At 37.3% G+C, this 18,358-nt stretch overlaps 1 protein-coding gene across 9 annotated transcripts in view; it reads right to left on the bottom strand.

The window, feature by feature from the left end:
• Positions 1–18,358, bottom strand: part of NUMB (NUMB endocytic adaptor protein) — a 179,769-nt gene that overhangs the window by 48,714 nt on the left and 112,697 nt on the right. For all 9 annotated transcript variants that reach the window (XM_082864348.1, XM_082864354.1, XM_082864352.1 and 6 more), the window contains one exon: positions 17,504–17,644. In XM_082864348.1, coding sequence (XP_082720474.1) covers positions 17,504–17,629 — 126 coding nt within the window. In that variant the 5' untranslated portion in view covers positions 17,630–17,644. The remainder of the gene's footprint in view (positions 1–17,503; positions 17,645–18,358) is intronic.

Raw genomic sequence — 18,358 nt, 5'->3', positions numbered from 1 at the left:
TGCTTATTTTTGTTTTTATTTTCATTACTCTAGGAGGTGGGTCATAAAAGATCTTGCTGTGATTTATGTCAGTGTTTTTCCTATATTTTCCTCTAAGAGTTTTATAGTGTCTGGTCTTACATTTAGGTCTTTAATCCATTTTGAGTGTATGTTTGTGTATGGTGTTAGGGAGTGTTCTAATTTCATTCTTTTACATGCAGTTGTCCAGTTTTCCCAGCACCATTTATTGAAGAGGCTGCTTTGTCTCCATTGTATATTCTTGCCTCCTTTGTCATAGATTAGGTGACCACAGGTGCATGGGTTTATCTCTGTCTGGGCTTTCTATCCTGTACCATTGATCTGTATTTCTGTTTTTGCGCCAGTACCATACTTTATAGTAGCTTTATAGTCAAAACATTTTCTTTACACCATAAGAGGAACCTGTACCTATTAAGCATTTGCTTCCCAATGCCCCTCCACACAGGCCCTAACAATCAGTAACCTGCATTCTGTCTTTATGGATTTACCTATTCTGGATATTTCATATAAATGGAATCATACAATATGTGACCTTTCATGTCTGATATTTTTCACTTAGCATACTGTTTTTGAGGTCTCCACATTGTGGTATGGGGTCACCACACTGTAGTATGTATGAGTACTTTATTGCTTTTTATAGCTGATATATTTCCATAGTTTGTTTTTCCATTCTTCCACTGAAGGACATTTGGGCTGTTTCCGCCTTTCAGCTATCATGAATAGTGGTGCTATTAGACATGAGTGTTCATGTATTTATTTGAGTATCTGTTTTTGACTCTTTTGGGTGTATACCTAGCAGTAGAATTGCTGAGTCATATGGTAATTCTATGTTTAGCTTTTTGAGGAGCCACTAAACTGCTTTTCACAGAAGCTGAACCATTTTGCATTCCCATCAGCAATGTAAGAGGGTTCTGGTTTCTCCACATGCTCATCAACACTTGATTTCCTTTTTGTTTTTTTAAGTATAGGCATCCAAGTGGACATGATGTGGTACTGCATTGTGGTTTTGATATGTATTTCCTTAATGACTAATGATGCTGACTATCTTTTCATGTGCTTGTTGGCCATTTGTTATCTTCTTTGGAGAAATTTCTATTCAAGTCCTTTGTCCCTTTTTAAATCAGGTTCTTTTATATATTCTGGATACTAGACTCTTATCAGACATATGATTTCCAAATGTTTTCTCCCAGTCTGTAGTTCTCTTTTCACTTTCTTGACATCAATGCACAAAAGTTTTTAATTTTAATGAAGTCCAGTTCGTATATTATTTCCTTTTTTGCTCATGCTTTTGGTGTCATGTATATGAAGGTCACGAAGAGATCCCCATGTTATCAGCTAAGAGTTTTATGGTTTTACTCTTCTAGTTAGGTTGTTGATCCATTTTGAATTAATTTTTGTATATGGTGTGAGGTAGGAGTCCAGCTTCTTCTTTTTTTTTTTTTTTTTTGCGGTATGCGGGCCTCTCACTGTTGTGGCCTCTCCGGCTGTGGAGCACAGGCTCCAGGCGCGCAGGCCCAGCGGCCATGGCCCACGGGCCCAGCCGCTCCACGGCATGTGGGATCCTCCCGGACCAGGGCACGAACCCGTGTCCCCTGCATCGGCAGGCGGACTCCCAACCACTGTGCCACCAGGGAAGCCCCCAGTTTCATTTTTTGCCACGTGGAAATCCAGTTGTCCCATCACCATTTGCTGAAAAGACTATTCTTTCCCCATTGAATGGTCTCGGTACTCTTGTCAGAAATCAGTTGGCCATAGATGTTTAGGTTTATTTTTGTACTCTCAATTCTATTCTATTGTTCTATTACATCTGTCCTTATGCCATTACTACAATGGTCTGATTACTTAAGCTTTGTACTAAGTTTTTAAATCAAAAAGTGTGAGTCCTTCAATGTCGCTTCCATTGCAATGATGAAGTCTTTTTCCTCTTAGGTCCATCAATTTGATGAACTATATCAAATTTCCTAATACTGAATCATTTGTGGATTCTTGAGTTAAACCCTACTTTTACATCCCATTTGTTCTACTTTTCTGCCTAGTTTTTCATCTATATTCTTAAGTGGAGTTGGTCTATGATTTTTTGTGTTTGTTTTTATCTTTGTTAGGTAGTTGGATCAGGATTTTGTTAATGCCTTAAAAAAAATTGGAAACTGTCCTCTTTTTCTTCCCTTTCTTTCTCTATTTTTTTCCCCCGTCAGTTCTGGTACAGTTAAATAGCATAAGAGTTATGCTTCAAGGTTGTGAAAGAAAACTGACCTGTAAAACCATCTATACTAAGTCTTTTGGGGATAGCTTTGGAGTTTTTTTGCTTTTTTTTTTTTTTTTTTTTTTGGTGGTATGTGGGCCTCTCACTGTTGTGGCCTCTCCCGTTGCGGAGCACAGGCTCCGGACGCGCAGGCTCAGCGGCCATGGCTCACGGGCCAAGCCGCTCCGTGGTATGTGGGATCTTCCTGGACCGGGGCACAAACCCGTGTGCCCTGCATCAGCAGGTGGACTCTCAACCACTGCGCCACCAGGGAATCCCAGCTTTGGAGTTTTAATAACTTTCTCTATTTCCTTCATGGTTAGGGGTCTATTCAACTTTTATGCTTGTACTTTAGCTAATTTTAATAATGCATATTTTCCTAGAATATTCTTAATCTAAATTTTCAAATTTATCAAACTATACAGTATTCACATATTTAGTCTGTAATTGGGTCTCGCCATTTTCTTTCTTTTCTTTTCTTTTTCTTTTTTTTTTCTGCGCCACGTGGTGTGTGGGATCAAACCCACGCCCCATGCAGTGGAAGCATGGCATCTTAACCACTGGACTACCAGGGAAGTCCCTTCACACTTTCTTATCTCTAGTATCACCTATCTGTGTGTGTGTGGTGGGGGGGAGGTTTGCCTGCACCACAGAGCCTGTGGGATCCCTGACCAGGGACTGAACCTGGGCTCTTGGCAGTGAACATGTGGTGTCCTAACCACTGAACCACCAGGGGATTCCCTTATATATGTTTTCTTTCTTGTTTTTTATTAAGGTTCATTTCTAATACTTGTTTTTTATTAAGGTTCATTTCTAATACTACCTCTGTTTCCATTTTATATTAATAATAAAATGAGAAAGTAGGGTTTTATGTTCTTCGAGTTACCTTTAGGTGCTGAGAAATGAATAGAGGTTTCAAAGTGTTTCCAAGGGATTTTATTCTATCATCTTGATCATCTCAACTGGTCACATATGGGTATTTATGCCAGGAAAAAAAAAAAAAAAGGAGGGAAGGCTTGGTGGAAAGAAGAAAACAAAAGTATCTCATATATGGACTAACTCAGTCGCATAATCTATTTTAGAAATGTGGAGATGGAAATCAGCCTTGTGTCTTATTAGACTATGAGAAAAACATGCCAATTGAAAAAACATTATTAAAGAGGTCTCTTTTCTTCTCTGAGACACTATCTCACTGAAGAACTGCAGCTGATTTATGCTTTAATGGCTAAAATATTTGACTCTGGAACGTCTTTTGTCTGTATACCATTTCCAAACTCCCTCTGAGTCAGGGGCTTTTATTCACAAAAAGTAGTTTAGAAAAACTAGTATGTGGAATTTCATTCTTGGATGAATTAAGTCATTTTTCCTTTTCTTGAAAAAAATTATTTAAAAAGTAGATTTCCCCCCTGCTTTGACTGTTATCCATGAGAAGAAATTGCAGAGCTCTGATGTGAGAGACTGTACAGTCAGCAGTTCCCAGCATTAACAAAAAGTGACAGAATCATTAATTTATAAGAAGCTACAAGGCACATTATCACATACACATAGCCTATGTTATTTAGCAAATACAGGACGCAGATGTGCAGAACATGACATCAGAATTTGTTTAGGGTCTTTAATCAAAAAGGAGTAGTTAAATTAAAATGGACTATTCTTTAAGTATAAATTTGGAATAATACAATTACATTTGAACAAGTGATCTAAACTAAGTATATTCCCTGGTGGACCAGTGGTTAGGACTCCGCACTTTCACTGCCAAGGGCCAGGGTTCAATCCCTTGTCAGGGAACTAAGATCCCACAAGTTGCACAGTGCGGCCAAAAAAACCCCACTAAACTAAGCATATGTACTAAATCTAATCATGTAAATTTAAAGCTTAAAAGAACTTAAAGAGATCAAAAAACTTCACCTTCCAAATGAGACACTAGGTGTCAAAAAAGTTACGTGCTTTAGACAAGGTTATATAACTAGTAAATTAACAGGTGATAGTTCTGATAGTACCGAGAAGTACTAAACTACATGCATAATCAGGGGACCCTGCTACTTACCTGATCTCACCTCTACTTGTGCCATCTGCTCTAAAGACACTGGCCTCCTTGCTGTGCCTCCAACACACCAGGCTTTCTCCTACCCCAGAGTCTTTGCACTTGCTGCCCCACTGTCTACAATCTGCTTCCTCAGACACCTGAATGTTGCTTTCTTACTTTTTTTGGGTCTTTCCTAAAAAATCACTTTTTCAGTGAGGGATTCCCAGAGCATCCTATTTTAAATCTCACTCTCCACATACTCCCTTAACACCTAATTCCCTTTTTGTATGCCAGGTACATTTATTTGTTCATTGTTAACACCCACTAGAATGTATGCACTGTGCAAGGATTTTGTCTGTTTTGTTCCCTTGTGTTCCCAGTGCCTAGATGCCTACAACACAGCAGGCACTCAGTGAATATCTTTTGACTACATCAACGAATTACTGGACAGAGAAGGAAATGTACACATTACTTAGTGCTACATTAAACAATAATAAGAGTCATAATAATGAAAACTTTTACAATAAACTCAAGACAAAGAAAGGGAGACAATTTATGGTGTAGAATGCAAATATTATTGACCTATATAATGTTAAAAAGAAAAGCACAGTTGATATCAGTTTGAAGGTAAGAGAACAAAGGGTTTTAGTATTTTTATATTACATGGTAGGGAATGAAGACATACCATCTAAAATTAATAGAACAAAAATTTTATGAGTATAGGAAACCAAGAGAAAAAACTAAAAATAATCTAATCCCTGAAGTCTGTGTGGAGAAGGGGCACAGAGAAGATGGAAGGGCAGGATGTGTGGGTTAAATCATCCTTTCTCTTCTTTATAGTGGAGAACCAATGATAAGCATTGGTAAATGAAGAACAGACAGTAAAATCATATTATCTAAAGAACTTAAAATATTACCAATGGGAAGCAGAAATAAAAATGGTTAAGTGTCATTGGGGAGTGGGATTAGGGGTAGGGAAGGCACTGTTGTTTTTTAGCCACAAGCATATATCATATGAATGAAAAGCATATATCATGAAATTTTTTAAAGTTTAATTATATTCAAGACTGTTTTAATAAAGTAATTTTAAATTCACACATTGTGTTATAAAATTATAACAGTGCTTAAGAACACAACCCTCTAAATCTAGACTGCCAAAGTTCAAATCCTAACTTCAAATAATCAGATATCATCAACTATTCCCTAACAATATCATGTAATCTTACTGCATTTTACTCCACAAAAAAAATAAATTCTTAAGAGTTACTGAACAGACTAAATAGCCATTTCTCCAGAGAAGACATACAGATGGCCAAAAGGCACATGAAAAGATGCTCAACAATGTTAATTATTAGAGAAATGCAAACCAAAACTACTGAGGTACCACCTCACACTGGTTAGAGGGGCCACCATCAAAAAGTCTACAAATAATAAATGCTGGAGAGGCTGTGGAGGAAAAGAAACCATCCTACATTGTTGGTGGGAATGTAAACTGGTGCAGCCACTATGGAGAACAGTATGGAGGTTCCTTAAAAAACTAAAAATAGAGCTACCATATGATCCAGCAATCCCACTCCTGGGCATATATCCAGAGAAAACTATAATCCAAAAGATACATGTACCCCAATGTTCGTAACAGCACTATTTACAATAGCCAAGACATGGAAGCAACCTAAGTGTCCATCAACAGATGAATGGGTAAAGAAAATGTGATACATACATACAATGGAATATTACTCAGCCATAAAAAAAGAATGAAATAATGCCATTATCAGCAACATGGATGGACCTAGAGATTATCACACTTAGTGAAGTAAGCCATAGAAAGTCAAATATCATGATATCACTTATATGTGCAATCTAAAAATAAAAAGATAAAAATGAACTTATTTACAAAACAGAAATAGACTCACAGACATAGAAAACAAATTTAGGGTTACCAAAGGGGAAAGGGGTGGGGGGGGATAAAGTAGTAGTGGGATTAAAATATACATACTGGGCTTCCCTGGTGGCGCAGTGGTTAAGAATCCGCCTGCCAATGCAGGGGACATGGGTTTGAGCCCTGGTCTGGGAGGATCCCACATGCCATGGAGCAACAAAGCCCATGAGCCACAACTATTGAGCCTGCACTCTAGAGCCCAAGAACCACAACTCCTGAAGCCTGTGTGCCTGGAGCCCATGCTCTGCAACAAGAGAAGCCACTGCAACGAGAAGCCCGTGTACCCCAACAAAGAGTAGCCCCCACTTGCTGCAACTAGAGAAAGCCCATGCGCAGCAACGAAAACCCAACACAGCCAAAAATAAATAAATAAAATAATATAAATAAATTTTTTAAAAAACAGGTTTAAAAAATAAATAAATAAAATAAAATATACATACTAGTTTATATAAAACAGATAACCAACAAGGACCTACTGTAGAGCAAGGTAAGTATACTCTAGCTTGTAATAACCTATAATGGAAGAGAATGTAAACAAAGAATGTATAACTGAATCACTTTGCTGTACACCTGAAACTAACACAACATTGTATATCAACTATATTTCAGTAAATTTTTTTTAAAAAGAGTTACTGAATAGAGTTGAAGCTTCTTTGTAAAGTATACAGCAAATCATGAGTAACTGAAATGCTTGGGACGAATAAGCCAATAAACATTTCAAAATTTATGTTAAAAACTTATCTGAGGGCTTCCCTGGTGGCGCAGTGGTTGAGAGTCCGCCTGCCGATGCAGGGGACGCGGGTTCGTGCCCCGGTCTGGGAAGATCCCACATGCCGCGCGCAGAGCGTCTAGGCCCGTGAGCCATGGCCACTGAGCCTGCGCGTCCGGAGCCTGTGCTCCGCAACGGGAGAGGCCACAACAGTGAGAAGCCCACATACCGCAAAAAAACCCCAAAACAAACAAACAAAACTTATCTGAAATATCTCATTGCTCTGATCCAAGGACCGATTTTTCCAAATTTTTAATTTTCAGAAAGAAGAGCAAATTATGATGTATTTGTCATTGTCAGAGTGCTAGCAAACGTAGATGTGAATACAATGTATCTGTTCAACCAACTGTCACTTCAGTCGATTTATTTCATTGGTATCACACGTGGCTGAACATTAAGTTTTACAGTGTGAGGCAGCTTTGAAACAAAACATTACATATGCAGAAGATTGTCACACACAAGCAATAAAATTATAAGCAGCAGAAAATATCTCATCTCTTGGGATAAACAGAATTTTTAAAGCTGGGAGAGGTTGGTATAACCAGTGCATAAGTCCTCAGGCACCAAACATCTATCAAAAACTTCCGGCTACTTTTCAAGAGAACACATTTAACTTGCAGTGTTAAAAAAGTCAATTGAGGAAAACTCCAAAACAATAAGAAATGCAGATTAAAAACTCAAGTATTCAGTTGTCATCTAACCAATAACAACAATCAGAGCAGCAGCAGCAGCAAACATTTATTGTGCACTCATTATGTGCCAGACAGTGTTGTATTTTTCATATACTGTATTTACTCATTTAATTTTCATAACACTATACTAATTCTAGTACTAGTTCTCATTTTGCAGATGAAAAACCTGAGGCACAGAGATTTTAAGTAATTTCTTTTTTAATTTTATTTTTTTATTGAAGTATAGTTGATTTAAACTGTTGTATTAGTTTCAGGTGTACAGTAAACTGATTCCATTATATATTCTTTTTCAGATTCTTTTCTCTTATAGGTTATTACAAAAGTGCAGTTCCCTGTGCTATACAGTAGGTCCTTGCTGGTTATCTATTTTATACATAGTAGTGTATATATGTTAATTGGTTATCTATTTTATACATAGTAGTGTATATATGTTAATCCCAAACTCCTAATTTATCTCCCCCTTTCCCCTTTGGTAACCCTAAATTTATTTATTTTTATTTATTTTTTAAATTTGCAAATCATATATTTAATAAAGTACATATATATATAGAATATATAAAGAGCTCTCAAAACTCAAAAATCTGAAAATAATCTAATTTTTCAAATTGGCATCAGATATGAATAGAAATTTTACCAAAAAAAAGTGTGAATGGCAAGATAGTTACATGAAAAGATGCTCGACACTACTAGTCATTAGAGAAAATCAAATTAAAACCACAATGAGATACAACCAAGTATCTTTAGAATAGACAAAATAATTAGAACTTTCAAAACCTGACAATTCCATGTTCTGGTAATGATGTAGAATCACTGTAACACTTATATTTGTTGGTGGGAACGCAAAATGGTAGAGACATTTTGGAAAATAATTTGGCAGTATTTTACAAAGTTAAGCACAGATTTACCACATGGTCCGCAATTCTGCTCCTTTGTATTTACCTTATTAAAATGGAAACTTATATTTGTATGAAAACTTACACAATCATGTTTATAGGCTTTATCTGCAATCCCCCCAAGCTGGCCAAACCCAAATTTCCTCTAACTAGAGAACTAATAAATGTGGTACACCATACAATGAAATACTACTCTTCAATTAAATGCTAAACACAACAACATAGATGAATCACATGTACATCATGTTAAGTGAAAGAAGCCATATTCAAAAAACAAAATATCATATGATTCCATTTATATGACTTTCCGGTAAAAGCAAAAATACAGAAGAGAAAAATAGATCGGTGGCCACCAGAAGCTGGTGCTAAATTTATTTTTTATGTCTGTGCTTCTATTTCTGTTTTGTATATAAGTTCATTTGTATCTTTTTTTTTTTAAGATTCCACATATAAGCAATATCATATGTTATCTGTCTTTCTCTCACTGGCTTATTTCATATAGTATGATACTCTCTAGGTCCATCCATGTTGCTGCATATGGCATTATTTCATTCTTTTTTATGGCTGAGTAATATTCCAGTGTATGTATATACCACATCTTCTTTATCCATTCAACAGAGGTTAAGTAATTTTTAAGAGAGATCACATAGTTAATAATAACTGGCATAGATCAAACTCAACTCAGGTAGTTTGGCTTAAAAGTATATGCTTTTACAGAAGTCTAGATGCCTCTCCAAAATTTTATTAGAGCCACTGAAGGACAGGAAGCAGGTAAGTGACGTAACCATATGTGCAATTTAGAAAGATCACTATTATGCACTAAGACAACAGTTTGGAACGGAAACAAGATCAAAAGCAAGAAAAACAGTCAAGAGTTCTTGTAATGGTCTGAGGGAGAAAACAAAGATGAGGACTTGATTAAAGCAGTGGCAGTAGGAAAAAGAACAAAAAAAGAGAGGACAGATACTTAAGAAGATTATATATGATATAGTGACTGTGGCTGACATTGTTAGTTGCCTATGACAGCCATTCTTTTGAATGGTTTCCCTGCCAGAAGAGCTTGCCTCCACGGTACAGGCTGAAAAAAAACAAATAACTGCTTTCTTGACTTTGCTTGCAACTATGGATTTGATTTGATTCAATCTTAGCCAACGTAAAGTAATGGGAAGTCTCTGTGTGTATGTTTGTAAAGAGCTGTCCCATTCTGATATAAAAGGTATTTGCTCCCTCGATCTTTATCTTTTGATAATAATGAGTGAGGACATAAATTATTCTTTAATTTGGTTGCTGGATTCTGTTTATTAATAGTTTCTCTTATACTAGCAGACAGAATTGCAAGACAAGCTTTGAAACCTACTTAACTCTAATTATCACTACTCTAATACTAAATTATTACACTTCCACAGGCACCAGTTTATTTAAACATACATGGCAGAGCCCAAACCAGCTGTAGCTTCACTTGATTAGTGTCTAGTAATTGCATTTCTATTTCTAGTAACTGCATATTCTGTATCACCTATTCTCTAGAGTAGCTATGCCAATCTAATTCCACAACTTCTCCCCTCTCTCTTCTACAGATGTCTTCACTTCCTATTTCCTTGAGAAAATACGTCTTTAGAATAGAACTCCATCAATCTCATGCCACCAACACCATAAATTTAAGTGCATTTACCCCGTTTTTCACCTTTGCTATTGTTAAAAATAGAAGCAGCATCCTTCCTCCAGTATAAAACTAATCTACTCTCTACAGGCTTCTTTGTAAAGACCTTTATTTATGCTCAAGTCTCTCCCATTTTAAAAACGAAATTCAACACAAAATCAAACCATGGTGATTTACACACTTTAAATGAGTAAACTTCATTTTATGCAACCTATCTAATAAAACTGTTTTTAAAAACAAAACAAAATACCCCTCCACCCCCAACACACACACACAGGTTTTCAACCTCACACTCCCTTTGTTACTCTGCCTTTCTGGTCTCCTTTGAAGACAGACTTCTTCATTAAAAACAAAATTTAAGGGCTTCCCTGGTGGCGCAGTGGTTGAGAGTCCGCCTGCCGATGCAGGGGACACGCGTTCGTGCCCCGGTCCGGGTAGATCCCACATGCCGCGGAGCGGCTGGGCCCGTGAGCCATGGCCGCTGAGCCTGCGCGTCCGGAGCCTGTGCTCCGTGACGGGAGAGGCCACAACAGTGAGAGGCCCGCGTACCGCAAAAAAAAAAAAAAAAAAAAACAAGAAACCCCACAAAATTTAACTGCCTTACTGAGGTATAACTGACATACAGTAAACTATTTAAAGTACACAATCTGCTGAGTTTTCGGATCATGTATATACCTGAGAAACCATCATCACAATCAATGTAATAGACAGCCATTACCACCAAAGTTTCCTTCTACCTCTTGCAATACTGCCCCCTTCCACCCCTCCCCCATCACATAACCTTGTCTGACAAACTTCTTGGATTAGTAATCTCTAGATTTGTTGTCTCCTTATTTTGCATCCATCCACTCAACCTAGATTCCATCCTCATGACTCCAGTGTAAGTCACCAACACTTTCAAATATTTAATCTAATGAAGTTTCATTTCTTACTTGATTTCTTTATAGCACTTGACCACTTTCTTCTTCCTTGAAACCTTGGTTTCTGAGACCACATTCTCCTGGTTTCCCTTCTATCTCTCTGGCTATTCTTTTTTTTTTTTTTTTGCGGTACGCGGGCCTCTCACTGTTGTGGCCTCTCCCGTTGTGGAGCACAGGCTCCGGAAGTGCAGGCCCAGCCGCTCCTTGGCATGTGGGATCCTCCCAGACCGAGGCACACACCCGTGTCCCCTGCATCGGCAGGCGGACTCTCAACCACTGTGCCACCAGGGAAGCCCTGGCTACTCATTCTTATTCTCCTTTGAAGATACCTATTACACTGCCTGTTCTTTCTATGTTTGTCCCAGGCCTTCTTCTCTTCTCACTTCCCCTAGACAATCTTACTTACTCATGACTCTAATGTTAATTTATATATAGCCAACCCCTGTTATTCGAGGATTCCATATTTGCAAACTCACCTACTCACTAAAGTTTATTTGTAACCTCAAAATCAAAGCTCATGGAGCTTTTGTGGTCAGTGGGGATCTGCATGTGCATGTCTCATATGCACCTCAAAACTCATCTTCTCTACCCCCAAACATGTTCTCTCTCAGTAAGCATGCCCACCACCTTACTAGTTGCCTACATGGGAAATTTATTTATACCAATCCATTACTAGTTCAGAATTCAGTGGTTTCTAAGGCAAGCCCAGATAAGATATCATTTGCCCAGTTATATCTGACTGAGGAAATGCATCTATTTCTAGGCTATGGGAAAAGAATTTCAGGTTTTGATTCTCCTATTCTATCCTGGGTCACCTGTATGTAAGAGCATGGGATGGTGGGGGATAGGGTGGGTTGGGAAGGAAGGCAGGAAAGGGGAACACAACACAGCAGAGAGGATGAATATCTTGTAGAAAGGATTTCAAAAGATCATTTGGAAAAGGTCAAACAAAAACACCCTAAACAAGCTGCCCTACCTGCATAAGATAAAAATCTCTTATCTTCTGTGTTTACCTCTAAAACACATCCCAACCAGCTGTTTCTTATGACAAATGAGAACTTCACTGAAAGATACTGAGCCTTACTTATCTCACATAAAATACGTTAAAGCTGTATATTTCATAGGCAATTAAAAGTGCTTCAATTAACTTTACTACAGTTATTTCAACACTATACGAGTCTCTCAGAATCCTGTGAATGAGGTTTTAAATATACATATATATACATATATATACGCTTATTACAAATATGATACATGCTCATGATAAAAAAATGTCACTAGTTCCAAAAGATATATATTGAAAAGTAAAAGATTCCCAATCCTTCATTACCATTCAGAGTTCAGAATTACCTGCGTCATTTTCTTACAGATATTTCTTACATATATATAAGCATATACATGATTTTTTCTTTTTAACCATAAACAGAATCATTCTATATAAACTGCTCTGCACCTTGTCTTTATCACTTAATAATACACTAAAATCATCTGTATAAGCACATGCAGAGAATATTCTTTCATGTTTCCTATATCAGTGATCATCACCTCTATCAGTTTGGGACAAGATACTAGGTATCATCCTTAATACTACCCTTTTTCATTTCCTAGATCCAATCTGTCTCCAATTCCTGTTGCCTTTATCTCAATTATCTTTCAATTTACTTCATTTCTTTTCATCTCCACAGTCACCACCCTAGTCCAGCCTACCATTATCTCCCCTCTGGATTAGCAATCTTTCACCAGATTCCTTGTAACCACTATGGGTGACCTCCAAACAACTGCAGCTAGAGTCCCAGTTTGGGAAGATGAAAAAGTTCTGGAGATAGATAGTGCTGATGACTGCACAACAATATGAATGTTATTAAATTTTTTTGTTATGTATATTTTATAATAAAATAATCAAGTAATGAACAACACACCACTTAATGGTTTCCCATTACTCTAAAAGCCTAAAATCCTTAACATGGCCTACAAAGCTCTGCCTTACTTCTTTCCAGGTTCATCTAACTTCCTATACTACAGCTTTCCTTTAGCTCCTTGCTATTCTTTCCTCCCACCACCAGGGCCTATGTATATACACTTTCCATAATTTTGAAATGTTCTGCCTATCTTTGTACCTAATTCATTCCTACTCAGTCTTTAGATATCAGGTCAAACTTTATTTTCTCAGGGAAGCCTTCCCTGATCCTGTAGTCTAAGTCAAGTTTTTTGTTACACGTTCTTACAGAACCAGATTCCCGTTTAAAAAGCACTTACCTCAAACAAACGTGATCTAATTAAACTTAAAAGTTTTGCACAGAAAAACAGACCATAAACAAAACAAAAAGACAACCTACAGGGACTTCCCTGGTGGTCCAATGGTAAAGAATACATCCTACAATGCAGGGGACACGGGTTCGATCCTTGGTCAGGGAACTAAGGTCCCACATGCCGTGGGGCAACTAAGCCCGTGCGTGCCACAACTACTGAGCCTGCGCACCTCAACTAGAGAAAGAGAAAACCTGCACGCCACAACTAGAGAGAAGCCCTCGCGCTGCAGAGAAGATGCCGTGCGCTGCAAGAAAAGATCCTGCATGCCACAACGAAGATCCCACAACTAACACCCCACACAGCCAAAAAAAAAAAAAAAGGTAAAAAAAAAAAAAGACATCCTACAGAATGGGAAAGAACATTTGCAAATGATGCGCCGGACAGGGGATTAATCTCCAAAATATGCAAACAGCTCATACAGTTTAATATCAAAAAAATGAACAACCCAATCAAAAGTGTCTACTTAGATGACCTAAGTAGACATTTCTCCAAAGAAGACATACAGATGGCCAAAGAGCACATGAAAAGATGCTTGACTTAATTATTAAAGAAATGCAAATGAAAACTACGATGAGGTACTACCTCACACCAGTTAGAAGGGCCACCATCAAAAAGTCTACAAATAATAAATGCTGGAGAGGCTGTGGAGGAAAAGGAACCATCCTACACTGTTGGTGGGAATGTAAACTGGTGCAGCCACTATGCAGAACAGTATGGAGTTTCTTAAAACACTAAAAATAGATCTACCACATGATCCAGCAATCCCACTCCTGGGCATATATCCAGAGAAAACTATAATCCAAAAAGATAAATGCACTCCAATGTTCACAGCAGCACTATTTACAATAGCCAAGACATGGAAGCAACCTAAGTGTCCAACGACAGATGAATGGGTAAAGAAGATGTGGTAAATACAATGGAATATTACTCAGCCATAAAAAAGAATGAAATAATGCCACTTGCAGCAACATGGATGGACCTAGAGATTATCACACTAAGTGAAGTAAGCCACAGAGATAAAGACAAATATCATATGACATCACTTATATGTGGAATCTTAAAAAAAAGATACAAATGAACTTATTTACAAAACAAAAACAGACTCACAGACATAGAAAACAAACATAGGGTTAACAAAGGGGAAGGGGGTGGGGGAGGGATAAATTAGGAGTTTGGGATTAAAATATACACACTACTATATATAAAATAGACAACCAACAAGGACCTACTGTATAGCACAGGGAACTATATTCAGTATCTTATAATAACTTATAATGGAAGAGAATATAAAGAAAAGAATATATATATATAACTGAATCACTTTGCTCTGTACCTGAAACTAACACAACATTGTATATCAACTATATTTCAAAAAAATTTTTTTAAAGAGAGAAAAAAAGTTTTAAAAAGCACATATCTCGGTTTGTAATCATATATTATTAACACAAATATCTAATTAAAGTCTATCTCTCCCACAAGGAGACTATAAACTCTACAAGAGCAAGAACTATATCTTATTTGCTTACCACTTAGCATCTGTCTGGCACATAGCAGGTATTCAAAATAATTTACCAAATATGTGAATACAGATCTACCTTATTCTTACTTTAAGTGTCAAAGAATTCCCCATAATTGATGTCATAATTTCTTTACCCAATCCCAGAATGATGGCATTTTACTTGTTTCCAGATTTTTACTATTATAAACAAACTGCTAGAATGATCACTCATGCCAGTGTATATCTATGGATGTACTTAAACGTAATTCTTAAATGTAAAATTGCTGGTCAAATGAAAAGTGCGTTTAAAATTTTAACTGATATTTCCAAATTGTCCTCCTATAAGGCTGCAAAGTATCCTCCAAGCAATCAACAATGTGTAACAGTACCCATATCGATATACTTTTTTTTTTTTTTTTGCGGTACGCGGGCCTCTCACTGTTGTGGCCTCTCCCGTTGCGGAGCACAGGCTCCGGACCGCAGGCTCAGCGGCCATGGCTCACGGGCCCAGCCGCTCCGCGGCATGTGGGATCCTCCTGGACCGGGGCATGAACCTGTGTCCCCTGCATCAGCAGGCGGACTCTCAACCACTGCGCCACCAGGGAAGCCCGACTTCGATATACTTAATACTCAATTTGTATAATCAAAATGAACCTACTGGGCTTCCCTGGTGGTGCAGTGGTTAAGAATCCACCTGCCAATGCAAGGGACAGGGGTTCGAGCCCTGGTCCGGGAAGATCCCACATGCCACGGAGCAACTAAGCCCGTGCGCCACAATTACTGAGCCTGCACTCTAAAGCCCACAAGCCACAACTACTGAGCCTGTCTGCTGCAACTACTGAATCCTGTGTGCCTAGAGCCTGTGGTCCGCAACAAGAGAAGCCACCAAAATGAGAAGCCCACTCACTGCAACCAAGAGTAACCTGTTCGCCGCAACTAGAGAAAGCCCATGTGTAGCAACAGACCCAACACAGCCAAAAATAAATAAATAAATTTATTAAAAAAAAAAAAGAACCTACTGTTTGGCTGGGTGTGGGGTAATAGAGAAGAGTGTTAGTTTTTATGTAAGAGAGGTGTTTTGTTTTGTTTGTATTTTAATATCATACTAAGCATTTAAAATTAAATATTAAGTTTATTATTCCTATAAAAGAAGTTTCAGCAAATGAGTTGCGTAGACAAAGCTAAGTGATTAGGAAAATGTTTCATTATTGACAGACTGTGGATAATTTGTGTATTTTAAAAATCATGTATTAATTTAACCTATAGATTCTCAAAAGCACTTTTCCTGTCATATTGATTGTTTTTCTTTCTGAGACTTTAGTCCATGTTTCAATCATAGTACTGAGGCAGTAAAAAGGAGCAGAAAATCACAATAAGCATATTCACACATAAGAGTATACCAAAAAATAGAGAAAAATGCCAACACTTTATATTAAACTAAATTTTTTTCTTCAAGATATTAACATTTTATTGTAGTTCCTTCTATTTTTTGTCCTCATACTTAATACATCTCATAGCATGTTTATACTATTAATTGCTTCTTTTCACTAAGCAGTATAGCATGTACGTTTATTTCTTCCATGACCTTAAATACAGACCCTTCTTCTCCAGTCTCAAGTAGCAGTAACAAAAAGCACCTGCACGGCACCCGCTTCCCTAGATCTTCACTATGTTCTTAACCTCTTTAAGCTTCCTTTTTCTGATCTGACAAATGACAGCATTAGTTTAAATGACCTCTACGTGATTAAAAGTTACAAGATTAAAGAGGAAATTCCTTCTGACTTAACTCTTCCCATTTAAGCTTTTCTAGAACATACCAGGCCTGTATTTAAGAAGGCAGACGCCAGCTTTCTCTGTCCCACCACTTAGTAAGCATATCCTGTTGAAAATAATTTGATTCTTGTGATTCTTGATAATTCAGGACTTTTAGATATTTCAGGATTAGTATTCTCATCAGAAGTGATCTTGGGACTGCCCGGGTGGCTCAGTGGTTAAGAATCCACCTGCCAATGCAGGGGACACGGGTTCAAGCCCTGGTCCAAGAAGATCCCACGTAATGCAGAGCAACTAAGCCCATGCGCCACAACTACTGAGCCTGCGCTCTAGAGCCCATGAGCCACAACTACTGAAGCCCACACGCCTAGAGCCCGTGCTCTGCAACAAAGACAAGCCACCACAATGAGAAGCACAGGCACCACAATGAAGAGTAGCCCCCGCTCGCCACAACTTGAGAAAGCCCCGCACTCAGCAACGAAGACCCAACGCAGCCAAAATTAAATAAATTAAATTTAAAAAAGGAAGTGATTTTATTTGTAGTGATTCCAGATTATATACAAGAAATTCTTATTTAAATATAAAGAGAAAAATCATTAATTATAATCTGTTTTTCTTCTTACTAATTCTATCATTGAAGCAGAATATAAAGGGATTAGCTTTTAGAGTGTTTTCTTTTAACTGTCCTAATTAATGGAATTTCACATATAATAAACTGTCAATCCTTTTCCACATCTAGATTTATAGAAACATGAGCTCTTACCTTAACTGGGAAGCTACATTTTCCAGTACGAACTCCTTCTTCATCTGTCTGCCACTGATGTGGACGACTGGCCTCTGGAACATAAACATCTTTCTTTCTCCTAAAACTTTGCCGTAGTTTATTCATTTTAATTTTTACAAGCTGTAAAAGAAGTATGAAAAGGAAGTTATTACTTTCTCACATATTTAAAGTTTGGATTACCGTCCTAATAAAAAACTAGTATTCCAAATTAAAGGTTTTGTTTCAGGGGAAATGAGCAATTAGTATACTTCCTCTTAGAGTAACTCTAGGTTCAAACAAACAAATCACTTCACTTTTTGAAAAGACAATTATAATGCTATTCTTGTAAAACAACAATAACCTGTTGTAGGATCTGAAGAGATGTTATTCTAAGAATTTTCAAGCACTTTAATTGCAATAATCCAATGAATATTCCTCCTGATCTACCTCTCAAATCCATTCTAACTCCTGAATAAGGAAATGTGTACCTGTAGCCAAATTATAAACTGCTAACAATTTTTGAAAATATTCTGAAAACTTTGATCCTTATTAAGAAAAAAACATTCTGGAACACTGAAATTTGGGGATCTTTTTGGCTTACTATCAGAAGACACTAAGCAAAGCAGGGACTTTAATAGCCTTTTGTAAAAGATATTTTATAAAAAGAAATAGTTTCCTTTAAACATACTTAAAGAAGAAAAAGTTCTAGGATTACATTATTCTAAAGAAGAAATTTCTTGCAAGTAGTATGACATCAGAATGTACTTTCATATTCATAATAATTACAGATATGAAAGTAATCTAATAGTTTTCGATGACAAAGGTCCAAGTCTCATCATTAACTCTGTAAATTTA

Source organism: Leucopleurus acutus (genome assembly GCF_964270905.1).
Source record: "Leucopleurus acutus genome assembly, chromosome: 1".
In the NCBI taxonomy this organism is placed as follows: Eukaryota; Metazoa; Chordata; class Mammalia; order Artiodactyla; family Delphinidae; genus Leucopleurus; species Leucopleurus acutus.
This window is presented reverse-complemented; position numbering and strand designations above follow the sequence as displayed.